The 20,605-nt window shown below is 32.1% G+C and overlaps 3 protein-coding genes across 6 annotated transcripts; 1 reads left to right on the top strand and 2 right to left on the bottom strand.

Annotated features, from left to right (window-relative positions):
• Positions 1-1,697: 1,697 nt before the first annotated feature.
• Positions 1,698-5,463, bottom strand: LOC146956696 (protein SIEVE ELEMENT OCCLUSION B-like). Of its 3 annotated transcripts, none has more exons than XM_085730797.1 (7): positions 5,260-5,463; positions 4,483-4,551; positions 3,881-4,296; positions 3,524-3,612; positions 3,280-3,413; positions 2,723-3,193; positions 1,698-2,574 (listed from the first exon to the last, which is right to left on the bottom strand). In XM_085730797.1, exons 1-7 carry the CDS (start codon positions 5,407-5,409, stop codon positions 1,963-1,965), a joined length of 1,941 nt encoding a protein of 646 aa, XP_085586923.1. In that variant the 5' UTR covers positions 5,410-5,463; the 3' UTR covers positions 1,698-1,962. The 3 variants fall into 3 exon arrangements, with proteins under 3 accessions (XP_085586923.1, XP_085586942.1, XP_085586934.1); XM_085730816.1 differs by lacking the exon at positions 5,260-5,463 and adding an exon at positions 4,833-4,973; XM_085730808.1 differs by lacking the exon at positions 5,260-5,463 and adding an exon at positions 4,699-4,795.
• Positions 5,464-8,377: 2,914 nt separating this feature from the next.
• Positions 8,378-8,848, top strand: LOC146956695 (uncharacterized). The gene has a single exon (XM_085749622.1). It carries the CDS (start codon positions 8,378-8,380, stop codon positions 8,846-8,848), a length of 471 nt encoding a protein of 156 aa, XP_085605748.1.
• Positions 8,849-11,005: 2,157 nt separating this feature from the next.
• On the bottom strand, positions 11,006-16,060 carry LOC146956694 (protein SIEVE ELEMENT OCCLUSION B-like). 2 transcript variants are annotated; one of them, XM_085730778.1, is made up of 8 exons: positions 15,744-16,060; positions 15,574-15,627; positions 14,946-15,358; positions 14,757-14,848; positions 14,509-14,648; positions 13,411-13,643; positions 12,885-13,137; positions 11,006-11,880 (listed from the first exon to the last, which is right to left on the bottom strand). In XM_085730778.1, exons 1-8 carry the CDS (start codon positions 15,987-15,989, stop codon positions 11,284-11,286), a joined length of 2,028 nt encoding a protein of 675 aa, XP_085586904.1. In that variant the 5' UTR covers positions 15,990-16,060; the 3' UTR covers positions 11,006-11,283. The 2 variants fall into 2 exon arrangements, with proteins under 2 accessions (XP_085586904.1, XP_085586913.1); XM_085730787.1 differs by having other exon boundaries at positions 15,574-15,621.
• Between the last annotated feature and the right edge of the window lie 4,545 nt (positions 16,061-20,605).

The following is a 20,605-nucleotide window of genomic DNA, read 5'->3' as shown; positions in this document are numbered from 1 at the left end:
TATAAATATCAATTACCGGTCATTATTATAAACAAAAATAATTTTTTTAGTTCATTCAATAAATAATGTATTTTGTCAATATAGATCAAATACATCATTTATTGAATCAATAGTAAAAATTGATTTTTACTTATAATAGTGACCGGAGGGAGTATATCATAAATTTCAACCAAAAAGATTCTAGTAAGAAGCCAAAAATAAATCAATTGAGTCAACATTCTCATTAGATATTGTAACTCTTTTTTTTTTTGGGTAAAAGAAATTTCATTCATTCGAAAACTAAAATTAAGACGATATAATCTCGAAGATCGTGAGTTGGGACATAGTTCATTTCCATTTTGAGATAAGTACTATAGCTAACGCTACATATATAAATATTATGATCCAATATGACGTAATTAAACTGAAATTCAAAAAACCTTAAAAACAAACTAATTTCTTCCACAAATGATTGATGGTCAATAATTTTGAGAGCTTCACCGTCTTTAACGTCATCCAACTCTGGAAAAAAAATTGTGTAGGTGTTAGCTCAAATTTACTTCGACTATAGGTGGTGTCTGATATGACCAACTGAATGGAATGATGACAAGTTCTCGGTAAGGTTGAGAGAATTATGAATTTGTCGATAATCGTCATAAGTCCCTTACTTCAAGAATAGCTCAAGAGCACCCTTAGATCATTCTACGACTAAATCTAGTGGTTTTCGTGGGGGCCGGAATAAGACTGGATCCAGCAGAAGAAAAGCAACATATATGAGTTAACACGAAAACATTTACTTGTGTGGTTTTCATCTTCCAACACAATCTTGAGTCTATCATGCGGGGGTGGCCACACGACGATGATGCAAAATGAGAGAAATTTTAGGACGAGGACAGAGAATAGTCCTCCAAACAGTAGGAAGAGCAGTGAACTTTTGTCAGAGGAAAATCATACCACCTTAATGGAGAAAAGATTAAGGTTTTGGCGGCAGATGTATGGATCAAAGGAGAAGTAGACGATGCACACGAAGGGGGAAAGGAGGAAACATAAAGGGGGTCTGAAACACCATAAAGGGGATGTGAAACTATGTGACGTCAAGCAAACCCTAGCAGAGCGACACACATATCTTGATTTCAAGTTGATATAACAAAACAAGTGTTGTGGACACTTTTTCTAACACTTTCTCAAACACACTTTCTTTTATTTGGTGAAATTTATGTGGGTGATACACATTAAAATTAATGGATCTCACATAAAGTGCCGAGACCAACATGTGTTTCACCCAATATGAGAGTGGGTGCTAGAAAGAGAGTTTTTCTAGCCTTTCTCATAATAAAAAATCATAAAAAATATTGTACTATTGTTTTATTATGGAAATGTTTTGTCTCACGAAATAAGGGATTACATAGATGATCACAAGTGTGACTTGTTAATTTTTATTCTATTTCTAACCGCTCATTCCGTCAAGCATCTAATTTCCATAGTTTTCAGTTTTACAAAGCATTTTAGTTGGAAAGTAGGCTCGAGATCTTGGTTCAATTTTATTTCTTTAGGTTTTGGATCACTTTTTATGTGCCTTATGTTTTTATAAATGAAATTTATATTTACCGTAAAAAAAGTACTTTGTTAATTAGTTACTCATTGTTTCATTAATACATAGGCAGTAAGCAATAACATGTTAACATGTTAAATAACTAAATGAATGGAACAAAAGGGAATTGCAATTGCATGCAGATTTATGTGCATGCAAAGTATTTATTCAATCTTATAATTAAAATGCAGATGAAATGAAGCCATAATTTATTTTCCACCCTTGCATCAAAGGGTAAACAAGGTGGTTACATAGTACTAGACTTTCATCTTCATCACATACACACATGCATAAATATAGAAAAATGTAGATAATAACAGAAATTCAAACTTTCCCAAATTATATAAGCTATATAGCAAACTTATAGTAGTAACCTCTTCCCTCTCTCAGATTCACTTCTTGCCATTCTGTGGAGCAGCATCATCACGGTGGCAACACTTGTAGTTAACAGAAGTCACCTCCATCACACGTCCACAAGTAGGATTTGGGCATGATATAGTTGCTATAACATTTCCATTGATATTATTATCAACATTGATCATTTCACATGGTTGCTTAGCATATGTATCTTTAACCTTAGTCTCATAATACTCTTTGAATGCAATATCAAATCCTTCTTTTTGTAGCACTCTATCTTTCCATACATCAAAATCAGCCAAAGTTTGATACATAGGCTCACCATGCCCTAAAAGCTTAACATTGTAGCCTTTGGTGAGAATAACCCAACCTTGTGGATCTTGTTTGAGACAAAGCAAACTCTTCACAATATCTTGAATCTCACAGTCTATAGCATCTTGGTGTTTCTTGAGTCTCTTGTTTTCTATTTCAATCCAAAAACGAGGAACGATCTTAGGGTCGTCTTTTCCCAAGTGATAGTGTTCTATTATAGCATCTGCCCTTAAGATAGTTTCATGCCTTTTTGTTTTCTCCAATGCCAAGGTGAAGTCTTGGATCCATTTTTTGTCACTGCCTCCATAGATGAATATGTATCTGTCTCCTTTCACCTAGTAACTCACACAGAAAACATATATATATGAATCACTAAGTTTTTCATATGAGTTTCTCATAGATCTTATAATATCCTAAAACCTAGATCTTATAATAAACTTAAATTTGCGTGTATGTGTAAAACAAAATGTTGTACTGAATTACCTGTATTCCAAGATTCACTCTCTTTGTTACATCCCAAAACCACTTCCATTTTTGAGTAAGATCATAACCATCTTGTTTCCTAAAAGGGAGTGCATCTATCCCCCATTGAAAAATCAAGTCCATTGCATCATCATTCATTATTTCACCTAAAGGGCCCAACACCGGGACGATAGGCTTATCCCAAAAGTTCAAATGCTCTCTTATGAGTCCAATGCCAGGTAACTCAGAAGAGTAATCCACTGCATAAAATCTGATCTTATTCTTCAAAGAATCAAATCTGGTCTTCTGGTCATCGTCAAAGACGGGGATCCACAAAATCTTGAAATCCTCTTTTTTGTAACCTTTTATGGCTTCTTGTGGATTGTCCTGCAATCTGTCATGGATAGAGTTTAACAGCAGAATTTCATCGTCAACTTTGCTGAGGCTTGAAATGAACAACAGCACATATTTGTCTTTGAAGACTTCTAAATCCTGTTTGATACATGAAAACAAAACGAAACATAATCGTTATATCATACAATATAACAATAAACAAAAGTCGAGGCTTTAGTGCTAACCGTTTTGTTTTTGGTGGTGCCATCATATATTAGGAGATTATCTCCATTGCGTTGGATCAGAAGCTTCAAGAAATCTATAATATCTTTAGGATTGGAAATTGCTTTCTTGCGCTTCAAGTATTCTTCAACAGAATCTGCAACAAATATATATGGACATAGCACTTAACTCTATTCTCCAAAAATGATTGAAAATAACTTTGCTTCCTAACATGTATACAAAAAAAATAACCACCAAGTGTGTCACCTATTTGTGATTTGATTAGTTTCAGATGTTCCTTCAACTTAGAATCAACAAAATTAAGTTTGTCTTTAAAATCTGATAGTGTATAGTCCCTGAAACAAGAACAAAAAAAAAAAAAAAAAGAATTGCTACAATTAATACAAATGTATGTTAAATATTACATGTAAAACAATTTAATTTCTTCGTTCATCTATGACGAACTCATATGAAAAAATGACAGAAATGACTAAAGCGTCTAACATCTATAACTTAGTGATTAAGAGACTAAAATAGAACGAAAAATAAACTTAACGGACCTAAGTGTCTTACATTTATAACTTAAGGAACCAAAATGGAACGAAAAGAAGATATATAACTTACGATACACCAATGATGTTGCCAGTAGCAGCAACAATGGAAGCAATTATCCAATAAACAGCAACAGGGATAACTTGCAATGCATCAGACAAAGAAGGAACATCAAGAGTGTCATAACCAACACTAGACCAAGTGGCCCACTCATGAATATGCAGAAGCACTTCCATTATCAACTCCACCAAATCTGTGACAGGGACAGTGATCTTTCTGTTTTGAATTTGATTCAGGGTTTTCAAAGAGTTAACAAGTTGATCTGATGAGGTTGAAGTCTCAGTGAGGTACAAAAGATTTCCATATTCCAAAGTGAAAGCAGCTAGGGCTACAAGTGCTTTTGCATCCCATGAATAGGTTTTCAGCTGTTGAAGTATCCACATTGTTGTTTGATGCACATAGCGTTCGCCACGAGGCGTGGTTATCATCTGTTGATAATGTCAGAGAGGATAATTTAGTAATAGTCATACACAAAACGCGCACTACATACACAATGTCATATAACAAACTCTCCCATTTTTGAAACATTATAAAAGCATGACACATTTCATTTAACTTAATAAAATTATAGAAATAAAGTAGTGATTAATTATGATTATGCCATAATAATTAACCTGGCAAGAAATCAGCTTCATTGTGCGAAATTCTGGCTCGAAACCAGCTCTGCTTTCTGCTAGCCTTGTCTGTGATTCATTTGGTAAACCAATAAAAATGTTAGTTCTCCAAAAAAAAAAAAAATATCCGGCGGGAGTAACTAGAGGCGTAGGTTTGAAATAAACAAGGGAAAACAAATATAAGGGAAAACAACTATAAGTTATAATCCAACGCACAGTAGCTAGAGTCAAAGATAACATAGGCTTGAAATAAACAAGGGAAAACAAATATAAGTTAAATTTTGAGGCACATTGATATGTTTTCTCTTGCTATCTTAGACATTATGACAATAAGGATCGTAAACTTCTACTTTTGTGGATTAAAGTTGGTTAGCGCCAAAGTTTAAGGTGGTCTACTATAGAATTTGTGTTTATGTAACTACTAAACATATAACATTTTTCTATGTAGTGGTATGTGTGTAATAAACATAATAATACTTAGATATCAGTACATTGAGAAAGTGGTGTTATAAATAAATAAATGCATATATAGAAAGAGAAATCATCTATGAAACACAGACAATCTTTGGATTAGGTGTGTCTTGGTGTCGACACATCGGTGTCCGATACCGACACGACACATATGATTACACTGAATTATATCAATTTATTAAATTATTATCTGTGTCAGTATCCGTATCATATCTGGCGTCCGTGCTTTATAGGAAATCATTAATGATCAATAATGCGTTCAAATGAAAAAAGAAATAAAAAATGAACATAAGAAGGTGAGTTTACCCTAAGTATAACATTGGACAGAATGTGGAAAAGGACATCTTTATCACACTTGTCATCATCATGGAGGTGAGTCAGATAAACTTTATCCAGGATTTGAGACTCATCCAGATCAAATGGGTTTGGCAGCTTAGTTCCATTGGACAATGACATATTGATAAATTCAACTTTAGGCTATTATCAGTGAATAAGTAAATTGGATACTTTGTGTTGTAGTATTGGTGCTGCCACATATTTATAGCCTCTAAAATCATAAGAGTTTACACTTGGCATAACTACTTTAGTATATAAGATAATTGTTTTTTACTTGAACATAAAGAGAAAAATATACTTGGTAGCTTCTAATGGGGCCTTGTTCAGGTGTAAAACATGCCACTCTGATATGATTTTCACAACATGCCCCTTATAGGCTTCATTAGTCACGTAAGATGCTTAGGATATCAATGTCTTTTTGCTTGGGATTTCACCAAACTTTTGTAAAAAATTGTTTCATTCCACTGTTATAATAGGAAAAAGTAAAATCAAGTAACTGGAGAAAAATGTTTTGTCTCCAAGGAAAGAACAAAAATATATTCCTTAATGTTACTTATCAATAAAGATGCTTTCGTGACGAAATCTTACAACAAATCTTAGTATAACTTTTTTTTTTTTTTGGTCTAGAGTATAACTTTAAACATGTTGGAGTTGATTGAAAAAAAAAAAAAGTAAAATAAAATCTTCGTACAAGTCTCGCATCATCCAGAATAATATATCAGACGAAAACATTTTAAGTTTGTATTTAACTCTTTTATTTCTTTCATATTCTTGTCGTAGAGTGCAGAGCCTGCCCAAAGGGATTGTCACCTATGAAACACACGATACATATACGATACGATATTGATACGGTGATATATAGATACGATATGATATCGATACGGTGATATGAGAAATTTTTCAAAACTCCCGATATGATACGGCCTCGATACATTATTAAAAAATTAAATTTAAAATTAATAGTATAAACATAACTAAAAATGATAATAAACAAACATTCACATTAATGAAAATGATCAAAACAAGTGACAATTACATATTTTTTTTGCACAAATTAGAATATAGCTAAACATCATTAGTATCTTCGAAAAAGAACATCATTAGTACTATAAAAAAGAACATCATTGTCTAATGTTGACTACTTAATAGTTAACACTAATTGAGATTGAAAATAAACAATTTTAAAACAAATTTTTTTCCCAATTAGAGAGAAGAAGATATTAAAGGGTGAAGAACACAAGCAACATAACATAGAGAGAGGGGAAACAAAGTATAACTCATTGGAGGTGTTGATGGAGGCAACGATGATGTTGATGTTGAGATTGAGTTAATCGGTTGTAATGGTTAGAAGAGGGAATAGCTATCGCTAAATTGTGACAAGGAAGCCTATTTTTCTGTGTTAGAAGAGACAATATGTTTTTGAAAGAAACATGCACTTTTATTTTCCTATTCTTTTATTATTTTTTTTAAATATGTAAGACAGAAGTATCGGTGTCGGAGTATAAGTTAGCCGTATCCGACACGTACCGGTCATTTTTTTTCAAAAAAAATAAATATCAATTGGCTGATACTTCTCTGATACGCGTATTGGGACGTATCGAGACGTGTCGGTATCAGATATGTATCAGACACGATTCTTCACCATTTTTGAAGTATCGGGGCTTCACATATTGTCACTAAAGCAACGGCTTTAGGCCTCCAAGTTTTTTAGGCCAAATATCAGGTCCCTAAATCTTTTTCGTATAAATTATATTTTCATAAGTCAAATTCTTTTAATATTTTTGCGCCTAACTTGATTGATAGTTGTAGACATGTAGTTCATGTTGCAAGTTTGATCATAAATGTAGCTATTTGTTTGGTTATATGTATCTTAAATTCTGTTTCTCTTCATATTTCTATGAATATGATGTTAGTTTTTGGAAATATATTAAGACAAGTTGCATGCAACCAAAATATGCAAAGGTAAAAAAGTAATTTATATTTGTGTTAGAATTCAATATTATTACTTTGTTATTTCAAGGTTTAACAATCGGTAAAAAAAATGTATATTAAATATTATATTATTTTCAACATATACTATTAATTAAACGAAACTTTTGTTTAAAAAAGTTCTAGCATTGATGGGGTTGAGTCTAACGGAAGGAGTTAGCCTCCCACAACATGATGAATCAATTGTCGAACTTTGAGTGAGAGTGATACATGATGTATTTAGTGTCTGACATGCATAAAATAGAATTATACATTTAGTGTTCTTAATTTAGTTTAATTAATACTCCTTCCGTTTCAAAATGAGTGTCGCTTTAGCCAAAAAAATTGTTTCAAAATGAATGTCACTTTTAGTTCCAATGCAATAATAACTTTTTCTTTTCAATTGTACCCTCTAATTAATACTCTGCACACTACTTCCAAAATATTATTTTTAAAACTAACCAATAGTTAATAAGGATAATTTGGTAAAATAACCATTCTCTTTCTTTTAATCATTGCATTTCTTAATATGTGTGTAAACACCTAAAACGACATTCATTTTGAAACGGAGGGAGTAGTATTTAGTGTTCTTATTTTTTTTGTTGTACCAAAAAAAAGAGACCTCAATTTAAAATTCGTTTTAGATCTACAAATACATTAGGCTGACCTCAATAGAGTGTACTGAGATGTAGATAAAATATTTGCTATGGGAAGTATGTATGCAGTATGCATTGAGTTGAAATCCTATCAATTTATGAAAATAAATGGAGTTTGCCATTATGAAAGAGATAGACACAAAAAAATAGATGGTGGGTCCCAACGCCTGACAACTGTCTTTTGGAGCATTTTCTCACTTCTAGAGCATTTGTCTGTTGATTTAGTTCCAATGCCTGACAACTGTCTTTTGGAGCATTTGGAAACACCGCAATCTCAGAGTTTGGGACAATACTACAGAAACCAGTGCTACGGTTGTGGAGCGCGCTAGGAATATGGTCGTTGATTGGCAACTGGCGAATGCTCCTGCTGTCCTTGCATCAAATGCGCATCATCAGCCTTCACCGACTCCGGATGTGGGGGTTCTACTACAGCACAACATATTGTTACTGCGTGGCAGCACCCTATGTCGGGGAGATATAAATGCAACATCAATGCGGCTTTCTCCTCTCATTTCAATCGTACAGGTATTGGTATTTGTGTTCGTGATTCAGACGGTACTTTTGTTCTGGCCAAGACTGTTACATATCCTTGTATTGTTTCGGTTGATGTTGGTGAAACTTTAGGTTTACATTTGGCTTTACAATGGCTAAGTGATATGCAGTTCGATAGCGTGGATTTTGAAACGGACTCTAAGTTGACATTTGAGGCCTTTCAGTCTACTAGGAACGACACATCTGAATTCGGTTCCATTATTTCATCTTGTCGTTTGCTATTTAGCTCTTTCTTTTCTAACTCTAGGGTGGAGTTTGTTAGGCGACAAACCAACGCGGTTGCTCATGCTCTTGCAAGAGAAACCACGCTATTAGCTAGTCCCGCTGTTTATTATGATATACCCAATTGTATTGAAACTCTTATTACCAATGAAATGCTATAAGCATGTTTCCTTAAAAATAAAAAAAAAGATTCAAAGGCACCACGTATACAGGAAATGTAAGAAATTATAAGATATATTAAAGTTAATATATATCTAAAATTATAATAAATTTTAAAGATATAAGAAAGATAAGTATTTAGAGACTTTTCAAAACACATCACAACTCTTTGTCCGACCCCTAGTTTTCTCGCTCTGTAGGTTTTCTCTTTCAGTTTCTTCATTGAGGGGTGGTTTTGGGTCAACTTTTTGACCTGGAATCACCCCCTCTTCATCTTTTTCTCACTATTCAATCTAAATAAGTGATTTTCACATAGATCTAGGTTTTGTCTTTGTGATTTCATCATCTAAGTGTGGTGGTTTGTTGTTCGTCGTCTTGTGCGGCGCTGTTTGATTTCCCGTCTTCTTGAAAGATTGATTATTCAATCAAAGATTTGGGCGTCAACGTTGCAGATCCGGAGGCCACGAATATTCCTGTCACTTTAATTTTATCATACATTTTTGTAGGCATTATGCCGTTATATGCTATTAACTTGGATCATGTGAGTTTGTTCGCAAGTTCATCCTTTACATTTTTAGCAGTGTTGAATGATGTAATCTCTCGATTTGAATGAATGAATATTATTTTGTTTTTGTCAAAAAAGAGACTTCTCAAAACACACATTGAATCTCAATTAATTTGAGTCAAATTTAGTGGATTGGTTTCAAGACTTAAACTCTCTTACGACATTTACTTTGGCATCTTTCTTTTCTGCATGTACGAATGGACATCCTTACTCAAGAACTCTGTTTTCATCATACATGGAAAAGCAAAGAACAATTATTATTTTTTTTGAATAAAAGCAAAGAACAATTATTAGTGGCTGCCATAAAATTATTTGGATAGACGATTGAAATGAAAAAAAAGGTTCTAATCTTCCAGAGCTGTCTTTATATTATGGATTGTGTATTTAGGGTGTGATTTTCTACTAAAATTGGGGGTTCTTTTGTAATCATGTATTTTCCTTTTACTATTTTGTATTGTTTTATTGTATATGGATCGAGTACTTTCAATACTCATATCAATGTACGAGTATCTATTTGTGAAAAGGAAAAATTCCTATTTGTGGTTTTTAAGTTTGACCATTTTTTAGGATTGGTCTTAAATTTTAAAATGAGTTGAGTCGAACTCATATCAGCTTCACTCGAATCAATAAAAATTGATTAGGCTTAAAATTCAATTTGAGTTTGATACAAACTTTTTTCAGCTCAAACTCAACTTGTCTCAGTTTCACAAATAATTTGGTTCAACTCGTTTGATTCAACTTCTTTGTTCGAATCACATAATTTAAAAATCGTTTTTTTTTTCTTTTCAAAAAGGCAAAGACCAGAGCGTACAAAAGATAAACACAAATACAAAGTTCAAAACCAAACGAGTCTCATTAACCAAATATCGAAATATATATAGGTCAAGTCAAACGCATTTAGTTAACGAGCTTAATTTTTAGTTCAAGTTCAACTTGTTTGGTTCATGAATCAATTTCAATGAATTAATTGTCGAGTCAAATTTTATATTATGTTCGAGTTGGCTCGGTTTATTATCATCCTTAATTGGTCCCTTAAATTATTATTTTCATGAATTTCTCATTTATGTTACTTTATGTAAGCCTTGTTAGCCTTTTTAACAAGTTATCTTAAGAAAAGAGCATGTGTGATATTTTAATATTGAGATAACTCATTAGCTCAACTATTTTGAGTTAAATGTTAAAACAATTGAAGGACTTGTTCAAACATGGACAAAAGAAAAAAACACTAACCCAAAAAATAATTATTAACATTTGTCGTTTAATTTTTTTTTTTGAAATAAATCACATAAACATGTTTGATTTCTTAGTTCCTTTCTCATTTAACTTCTTTAAATTTAGGCTTAAAACACTTTTGATCCTCTTATTTTACTAAAAAAATAACTTTTTTGGCAAAAAATTTCATTTTATTGTACTGAAAAATTAACTTTTTAAAATTTTCTCTCTACATGTATACCTTTCTTCTTTGGAAACATTTTTCTCTTAACAATAATACATACACGAGATCCAGAGTTCAAAGTTCAAAATCTAAAAACTAACGCAACTTACTAACATTTGCTTATAAAAATAAAATAAAAAATATTAAAACAAGTGCATGTAAGCTAAGCATAACTGCATAACTAATTTTATTCATTAATCACTATAAATTCAGCAACATACAAGACGAATTAAAGCCATTATTTAGTTTCAACCCATTCAACAAGGGGAACAAACTGGCTATAGCACACAACATAAATTCGTCTAGACCAAAACACACATACATATGCATATCAAAATTAAACACACTAAACTTGAATTGAAACTTCAAACTTATGATAATCATAAACTTTAGAAGATATATAGCTAGCTCCTTGATTAATTCTCCCTCAACATGAATCAAATGCAGCAACTATTTGGATCATCACGATGGCAACACTTGTAATTAACAGAAGTCACCTCCATCACACGTCCACAAGTAGGATTTGGACAAGTTATAGTAGCAAGAACATCTGAAGAATTAATAGCACATGAAGCACTAGAAGACATCTCTGTAAGCTTAGTTTGATAATATTCCTGAAAAGCTTCATCAAAGCTTTCTTTCTCAACCACATTATTTTTCCACTTTTCAAAATCAGCCACAGTTTGATACATAGGTTCACCATGACCAAAAAGTGTAACATGATGCCCTCTACATAGAAGAACCCATCCTGATGGGTCTTGTTTGAGACATAGCAATTTTTTTACAGCATTTTGTATCTCACAGTCTATGCTGTCTTTGCATGTTTTGTTTTGTAATTTTCTTCCATCTATACCCATCCAAAAGTATGGAATCTTTGTTGGGTTTTTTTTTCCTAGTTGGTGGTAATCAATGTCAACGTCCACATTTTTTATGGTTTGATGTTTTTTAATGCTTCCAATTGCTCTTGTGAATTCTTGGACCCACTTTGGGTCGTTGCCTCCATAGATGAATATGTATCTATCCCATTTCATGCCCTGAATCATAGGTAACATCATATATATTGATAAGTTCATGTAAAAAAAACATTATATAATATTCGTAAATACATCTTAGATGATAAAACTATCGTTGTAGAGATATTTAACATGATAGGATACAAATTTGAATCTGCAATCTATTAATTGTTCTTATGATTGAAGGTTTCCGTGTTTGCTTGGGGTCTTTTTCGGAATAGATTGCCCTCTAAGACAAATTTGTTTCGTAGAGGCATTATTACTTCTGAGGCTCGGCTGTGTGTTTCTGGCTGTGGGCAACAGGAATCAGAGACTCACTTATTTTTGTCTTGTCATTTTTTTGGCCAGTTATGGTAGTTGGTTAGGAATTGGCTTGGTGTTTACTCCATCTAATATTGTAGATCATTTCTATCTATTTGGTACTTCTTCCGGCTATGGAAAATCTCGATGTTTGCTTATGCATCTGATTTGGTTTGCTTGTTCGTAGGTGTTATGGAAGGAAAGAAATGACAGGTTGTTTCAAAATAAAGAAAATTCTCCGACTCAGATACTGGAGAATATTAAACTTCTCTCCTTCTGGTGGTTTAAAGCTACATCTGTAAACTTTTATTATAGCTTTCATAATTGGTGTCAAAACCCATTCTTATGTGCAGGTATTGGCTAATTTATTATACTTTTTGCTGAACTCTTGTTGTACTTTTCGGTCGTCTTAGATGGTACATCTTGTGCCGCCTAGATAGTCCGTTGTTTGGTGTTAATATATCATTTTGATTTCTTAAAAAAATAAAATAATTGTTCTTATTATTTATTGTATTTGAGTTTCGTCCCTAAATTCTTTAAAAAAAAAAAAGAATAATAAAAAAACATTGATAAATTCTAGATTTAGATTAACAAGAGATTTATGGATGTTTCACTATTTTTCTAGTAAACAAGTAAGATTTTTTTTTTATTGTTCAATATTTTTAGTAGTGAATAGTAGAAAAGAAAGTAGAAAGTTTAAAAATGTGTCTGTAGTTTGGACTCACCTCAATATTGATATCTACTTTCTTCAATAACTTCCAAAACCATTCCCATTTCTTGAAGATATCTTCAGCATCACTTATCCTAAAAGGAAAAGCATCGATTCCCCATTCAAAGATAATTTTCCTTGCATTCTCATTCATTATAACACCTTGAGGGTTGATCACTGCGAAAATAGGATCGTCACCAATATCATAATTCAGTTTTTTCTTTATTATCCCACGCCCTGGTAGCTCAGAGAAGTGTTCCAACACATACCTTTTATTAAAAACAAAAATAATAATATTGTTAGTACCAAAATGCATGGAAATTATTTAAGCATATCTAAAAAGCTACGAGGCACAAACACTCATTGGATTAGACGTGTTTCGGTGACACCGACACGACACCGACACATATATTTACACTAAATTATGTAATTTTATCAAATTATTAACGGTGTCGGCGTATCAATGTCTGTATCATATCCGTGTTTGTATCCGTACTTCATAAATCTAAAGTTATGTTTTCTATTTAATCTCAAACATATACCATTTCATGCTTTCTTTCAAATATTTAAACTCATTCTTGCTGTCTTCATCCCAATTATCCACAATGGGAATCCACAAAATCTTGAAATCCTCTTTCTTGAAACCTTTTATCACTTCTTGTGGTTTGTCTTGCAATCTTTTATAGATTGAATTTAACATCAAAATCTCATCTCCAATGCTGTCTAATCTCGAAATGAACAGCAACACACACTTCTTCTTGAAGACTTCAATACCCTGTGTTGGGAAGAAAAAAATTAAAAGTAAAAGATAACATAGTAAAAGGGCGGACCTAGACCATCCATATTGGTGTGACTAAAATATCAAAGAAACTACATATATTAATAAAGCGAATTAGTTACACTTAAAGCACAAGAGCAAAAATGGTTTGGATGTGTCCTTTTTATACCAAGTAAGAATACATGAAACAATATACAACATATATTAATTGTATATAATGCATTATTTAAGTCTAGTATATGAAGAAAAAAATTGGGTAATAATCTAGTGTGGCTACAGCCACACTATGCCTTATGCTGGATGCTCCCCTGCATAGTAATCATTTAGTAATGTATGTATTCATGTGTTTTACAAGGTGAAGTATTAATTTCATATAAAAGTTATTTTATTATTTTATTTGAAAATCATATCATTCAAAATGGAAAACAGAAATCTGGACATTTGTATATGAAGTAAATTTTTTTCAATATATATATATAAAGTAAATTTCATTAACATGTCGGGGATAAAAAAATTGTAACTATGACTAATCTTCACATGAAAATTAATCTTAATGGTCATCTTTAGTTAAATATCCACTCACAACCATGTTTTATTCATTTACAAGACTCGAACTCAATACCTTACTTAAAGAATCTGAGTACAATTATATTGGGATCACTATAAAAAAAATGGCGTTGACATTCTTTTTATTTTAGGTATTGACATAATAATTGTCAATATAAGATAAGTTACTTTGATTTTATTTTTTTGACAAAGTTACTTTGATTATTGAGTAAAAAAATACTCTCTCTATGTGTGTGCGTGTGTATATATATATATATGAGACAATAATAGTTAAGACACTCAGGCCAGCACTAACCTGTTTAACTTGGTTGTTGCCTATAAATATTGGTGGTATTTGATCAGTTCCATTGCCTTTGATCAGAAGTCTCAAGAAAGCAACAACATCTTTAATAGTATCAGACTCTTTCAGACGATCTTCATTTGCGTGTATATTCCCTGCAAAAATTGGAAACAATATATTATTAATTAGCATTTAACATCAAACTTAGTTTATTAAAAAATACATTAAACTTAGAAGCACCGCATATGTAGTTATTTATGTACCAATTTCCACTTTGCAACTTTCCAAATGAGGCCTCAACTGCTTAACCACCACATCAGAGAGCCTTTTTTTATAATCAGATAATATATGCTCCCTACAAGAAAAAATGAACCATTTACACTTACATGTATATACGATATAGTGACGGAATTAGAGAGAAATTTCATTTAGTTGAGTAGAGTAGAACTTACGATATACCGACGAGGTTACCAGTACATGCAACAATGGTAGCAACTGTCCAATACACAACAAGAGGAATCCATTGCATAGCATCAGGCAAAGAATGAACATCGTCCAAGTCATAACCGAAAGCAGACCATGCTGCCCACTGTTTAATGTCTTGTAACACATCCAATAAGAATGTGACAAGATCAGTTATATCAGCAGGAACCTTTCTGAATTGAACTTGGCTAAGTTGCTTCAATGAGTTTCCAAGTGTGTCTGATGATTGAATCCTATTAAGATACGTAATTGCACCATACTCCAAAGAGAATGCAGCTAGAGTTATCAATGCTTTTGCTTCCCAGGAGAAGTCTCTGAGGTGATGGAGAATCCACATTGTTGTCTGGTGTGCACATTCTGCTGTGCCGCGGGTCGTTATCATCTGTCATATTTAGCAACAGTATATCTATCATACTCTGTTGCACAATAATTGTCGCATTTGACCATTTCATACAGATTAATAAAAGATGATAGACGAAAGAAACAAGATGGTGATTTTACTAAATTATCCTTATTAACAGATGGAGTTTTTTTTTTTTATTATCATAAATGCAAAGTATAAAATAACAACTTAAATGACCGACATTAACAACTAACCTGACAAGAAATCCTCTTCAGGACAGAGAAGTCTGGTTTGAAAGAAATCTGAGTCTGAAAACAATTAAATTGCACAATAAAATATGTGTGTGTGTGACATTATATAAATAATAATATAAAGTAAGTTGCAAAACTTATTAAAATGTATAAGTGAAAGGTTAATTAATTACGTTAAGTGCAGAATTAGTTCCAGAAATCTGAGTTGAGGCAGAGAGGATGTTGGAGACAAGCTTGAAAAGGGTTTCATTATCATATTCCTCATAATCTTTGACATGGGTGATATAAACTTTGTTAAGGATATCAATATCCTCAAGCTTAAAGGGATTAGGGAGCTGAGATTTCTGTTCTTGGGAGGTACCATTCTTTTGGGTCGTAGTGCCACTGATTGGTACATCTTTGGACAATGCAGTGGACATGGTGATGATTTGTGTAAAAATTAATAAGATTTGATATAAGTAATTAGCAAATTAGTTATGTCACCTTGCTTAATTTCTGCTAGGTGTATCCCCTATTTATACTTGACATGTACAATAGACAAATATTTCTAAAAGTAAAAGTAAAAAACAAAGATAAAGAAGGTAGCTTCTTCATTAGTGGTCTACAAACGTGAAACATGATTATATGATGTGGTTTTCATAATATACCCTCACATGACTATGTTTGTTGGTATGTGAGATTGGCTTTGTAATAGGGATTTCATTGTCATTTAACTGAAATTATTTCACAAACATATTCTTTTTGTTTTTGTGTTCAATACGAAAGTACAAACTTATGTACACATTCTTTTTGTTTTTTGTCTTCAATACGATAAAGAACAAACTTCTGGAGGGTTTGTTAATTTGAGTATCACGATCCATGGAACTTTTGCTTTTGAAGTAGTAACATGCCAATTGGTAAAGAAAAAGAAAAATGAATAAAGATGCTCTGTTTACTTTATTTTTATTGGATTATTTGTGTTTTTTTTTGGTCCATGTGACAATTGAGAAGTTTTAATTTTAGTCCCTTTAATTTATTTATTTTTAGATTGTGTCCCGATAATTTAATATTTTCAATCTCATTGTGTTTATTCACAAGTCTTAGCTCAACTAATAAAATGTCGAAATTGTTAGGTCAGATGTCATGGTTAGGGTTCAAACCCTGGCGCTTCCAGTTATATATGTGTGTTTATAATGACTTTGTCATTTCGACTATCTACCTCAAAAAAAAAAAAAAAAAAGATCTCATTGTGTTTAGGGGGTGATTGAATTGATATATTTAAAGACTTTTTTTCATGAATCATGGTCTTTGAATGGGGATCGCATAGATGAAAATATTATGGAGGCAAAGTTTGCAAATATGAGAATATAATATAAATGAGTGATTTGAAAAGAAAAAAAAAATTAAGTATGCGTGAATTATTGCATGGCTAGAGAAGATCTATAGCACATGGGATACTTTAACCATTATTATCATAATTGGTGGCTTAATCCTCTAGTGTGTTTGAGTTTCAGCAAGTAATTTTTTTCATTTGCATTGTTTGATTTGGCACCTTATGTTTTGGCACTGCTTGTGCTAGACATAATGCTTTTTTCATAGTAATAATGTTCCAGTTTGTCTTGTTAAAAAAAACTATTAAAGAAAAAGAGACAAGAAAAAATAGATCATTAGTTAAAGTATTATTAGAGATTTCTATCATATTTTTTATATGGACAAAATTTAAGTATTTTTCATATGCTTCTTAACTTCGTTTGTTTTTATTTTAAAGAGTTTAGTGACGAAACTCACACACAAGAAGTGTAGAGAAGTGAGAAATTGCGAGTTCGACCCCGAGTCCCAACCATATCAAACGTCTCTGCAACATTTTAACGTTTGATCACTTATATTTACAAATTAAATTAAATTTATATACACTTATTATATAAAATTCTACACATATATTTAATAAGATCTTATAACCGTTTAGATTTTTAATGTGTATATCTTAATATATATATATATATATATACACACACACACACACTAGACTTTTGACCCGTGCATCGCACGGGTTTTCTCGACTATAATAGAGACCAATAAATAATCTTTAACCCGTAAGATCATTGATAGGGTAGAAAATATTTTCTTCAAAAAAAAAAGGCAAGCGGATAGGAATGAAATTGATGTGCAATGCATTTTTTTAGATGGAATTTGTTAGGTTAAATAATTGCAAACCTAATAAAGCAAATGAGCGGGAAAAAATTAGGTTAAGTTGCTGCAGACGTAACAAAATTAATAAATAAGGATATATATATATATATATATATATATATATATATATATATATATATATATATTTAAGTGATAAATCTAAGGGAATGTGTCCTCGTGAGCTTAGCTCAGTTGGTATGGACAATGCATAATATATGCAAGGTCCGAGGTTCAAACCTCCACCACCACAAAAAAAAAAAAAAATCTAAGGGATCGTTTGTGTAAAAATATTTATTTTGTGTGAAAATATTTATAGAATCCATGTTTAAATATTAAACTCTTTAATCAATCTTGTAAAAAAAAAAAAAAACTCTTGAATATATCTATATAAACCTACTACTACAACTATAATTTAACCATATCGTAAATTGAAAGCTAGCCAGAAACTTTTATTATGGCATAAAACAATCTTATTCTTTTCCTTTTCTTTTTTTTGTCAGAAGCAAAAAAAGAATCCTAAACATTTCTATTTTGTCAGAAGCAAAAAAAGAATCCTAAACATTACTATAAGAGAATATAAGTAATATCAAGTTGCAAGTTTGGTCTCTAAACGTGAAACACGCTGCGGTGATGTCGTGTTCATTACATAACCCAAATTGACAAGAGCTATAGAGAGAACTGGGATTTTATTGGAACTTCATCTAATTTAGAATGGTCTTACGCTTGAATATGTTAATCATGGACCCATGGATAGCAACCATTAATTTAGAACTTCTTAACATACTAACTTTAATACTAGAACTATAGCATTTTTTAATTCAAAAGGTCCGATTTCATCATCCATTTGCGGTCCCCATTTAAAGTCATAGTGTAGTTATGCATGGACACTATAGAAAATCAAACTTAAGACTTTGAAAACAGCACACTCCAAATCACCATTAACCAACCCAAATTAATGATTTGGGAACCATGTGCCAACTGACACCAAAGTACGATGTGGCATTCCATTTCAGCATGGCACATGATCTAAATTGGGTGAGAAAATGAAATATGGACTAAAAAATCAAAATCTTAAATTATAGGAACATAATCTAAAAATAAAATAAAATTAAGAGACTAAAACCTAAACTCACCCAAATATTAGGGATCAAAAGCACATATACTCACTTTTTTCTCCTCGGCGGCGACGGTCACTCACTATAATTATCTATGAAAACCTCAAGACAATATAGAGAAAAGACATTGACAAAATGTCAAGTGAAAAATTTTGATACCTAAGTTTCCTTTTTTAAATTAAACATTGTTAATTGTATGATTAATTCATCTGAACGGTTGGGATTTGGTGTCAACGTGTAAGTCAAAAGACTTACACCAAATCTCAACCATTAAATTTAAAAGATCATGCGGTTCAAATATGAAACAATTTAAAACAAATAATCATCATGTATTGAAACATTGCTTCTTCTCTTATGCCAAACAACATAAACCTTGAAACTTCTTCCCATTTAATCCTTTACCACCTCCATCAAGAAAAATGAATAAAGAGCACCAAAACATCACACCCTGATTTGATTAAAGTAGCCTCTAATGTATATAACACACTAGGATATTAGTTGATGCACTCACACTTGAATTACAACAATCTCCCCTTTAAGAATGAGTCACTGACATTAATTACTAGATCTTATCTACACGAGATCTCACTACTAATCCTTCATAAACCTAAATCAAGACTCTAATACCACTTATTGAGGAGTCCATAATCAGGGGATTGCTAAGAGTAACAATGGCTCTGGGGACATGGGATTGGTCAGTCACATTTTCTCCACTTCCGCTCCCCTACCTAGTTGAACCATAACTCTGATACCACTTTTTGGAGAGTTCTGGGGAGTATCCGAAGTAACAACTGACCAATGCTTATGGACTACAAAAGAGGAAGACGTCACATCTCCATCCAAAATCTTAAGTCATAAGATATATGAGTCATCTCTCTTATGTATCTTGTTATACCCTAATTTTGGACCTAAAAATACTGACTCAATTCTTCTTATCTTGTATTTCAAGTCATTTGATTTGTCTCTGATCAATCACATCTTTCTCTGCATGCTATTTCAATATTACTTGCAAAATTCATATAAAAGGGTATTTTAGTCATTTTCTATGTTAAAATTTCTTTCAATCTTTTAAAAATTGTTTGAGTCCTTTCAAATAAGTTTGAATAAGCCTTTGTTTCAATCTCATGTCAAAAACCATTTCAAAAATTGCATTTGGGGTCATTTTGAGTCAATTTAGCCCCTAGGGGCATTTTAGTCTTTTCATGTGTTAAAACACTGTCTAATTTCTAAAAATTGTCTCTGAGTCTTTTAATCTTGCTTACATAAGCTCTTGCTTTAATTCCATGTCAAAAAAACCTTTTTAAATTTGCATCTGAGTCATTTTGAGTCGTTTTAGTCCCCAGGGGCATTTTGGTCATTTCACACAAAATTTCGGCAGAGAGAGGTTACTTTAAAGTACCTCATTTAGGTAATTGGTTCGTTTTAGTCCGTTTTGTCAATTTTAATCGTTTCACTTTACGTTATTTTCCATTTTACCAATTTTAATTCAATTTTATTTTAGTCCTAAAATTATAATAATTGCATTTTAGTCCCTAGAGTCTTTTTGTTTGCATTTTGGTCCTTGTTTGTTCATCTTGCAGATATTTTGTCCAAGTGCCATGTGTCCAAATGCTATTGGTCCATAAGAGTTTGTTACAAGTCCAGTGCCACATGTCCCACTCCAATTGGTCCAAGGCTTACCACATCATCTATAAAAGTCAAGGTCAAAGGGTCAAAGAGGACACACATTCAATTCTGCACAGTTTCCCAAA

This window comes from Medicago sativa, chromosome 1, assembly GCF_051527215.1.
Source record: "Medicago sativa cultivar Bolivia chromosome 1, Bolivia_mono, whole genome shotgun sequence".
NCBI classification, from domain to species: domain Eukaryota; kingdom Viridiplantae; phylum Streptophyta; class Magnoliopsida; order Fabales; family Fabaceae; genus Medicago; species Medicago sativa.
This window is presented reverse-complemented; position numbering and strand designations above follow the sequence as displayed.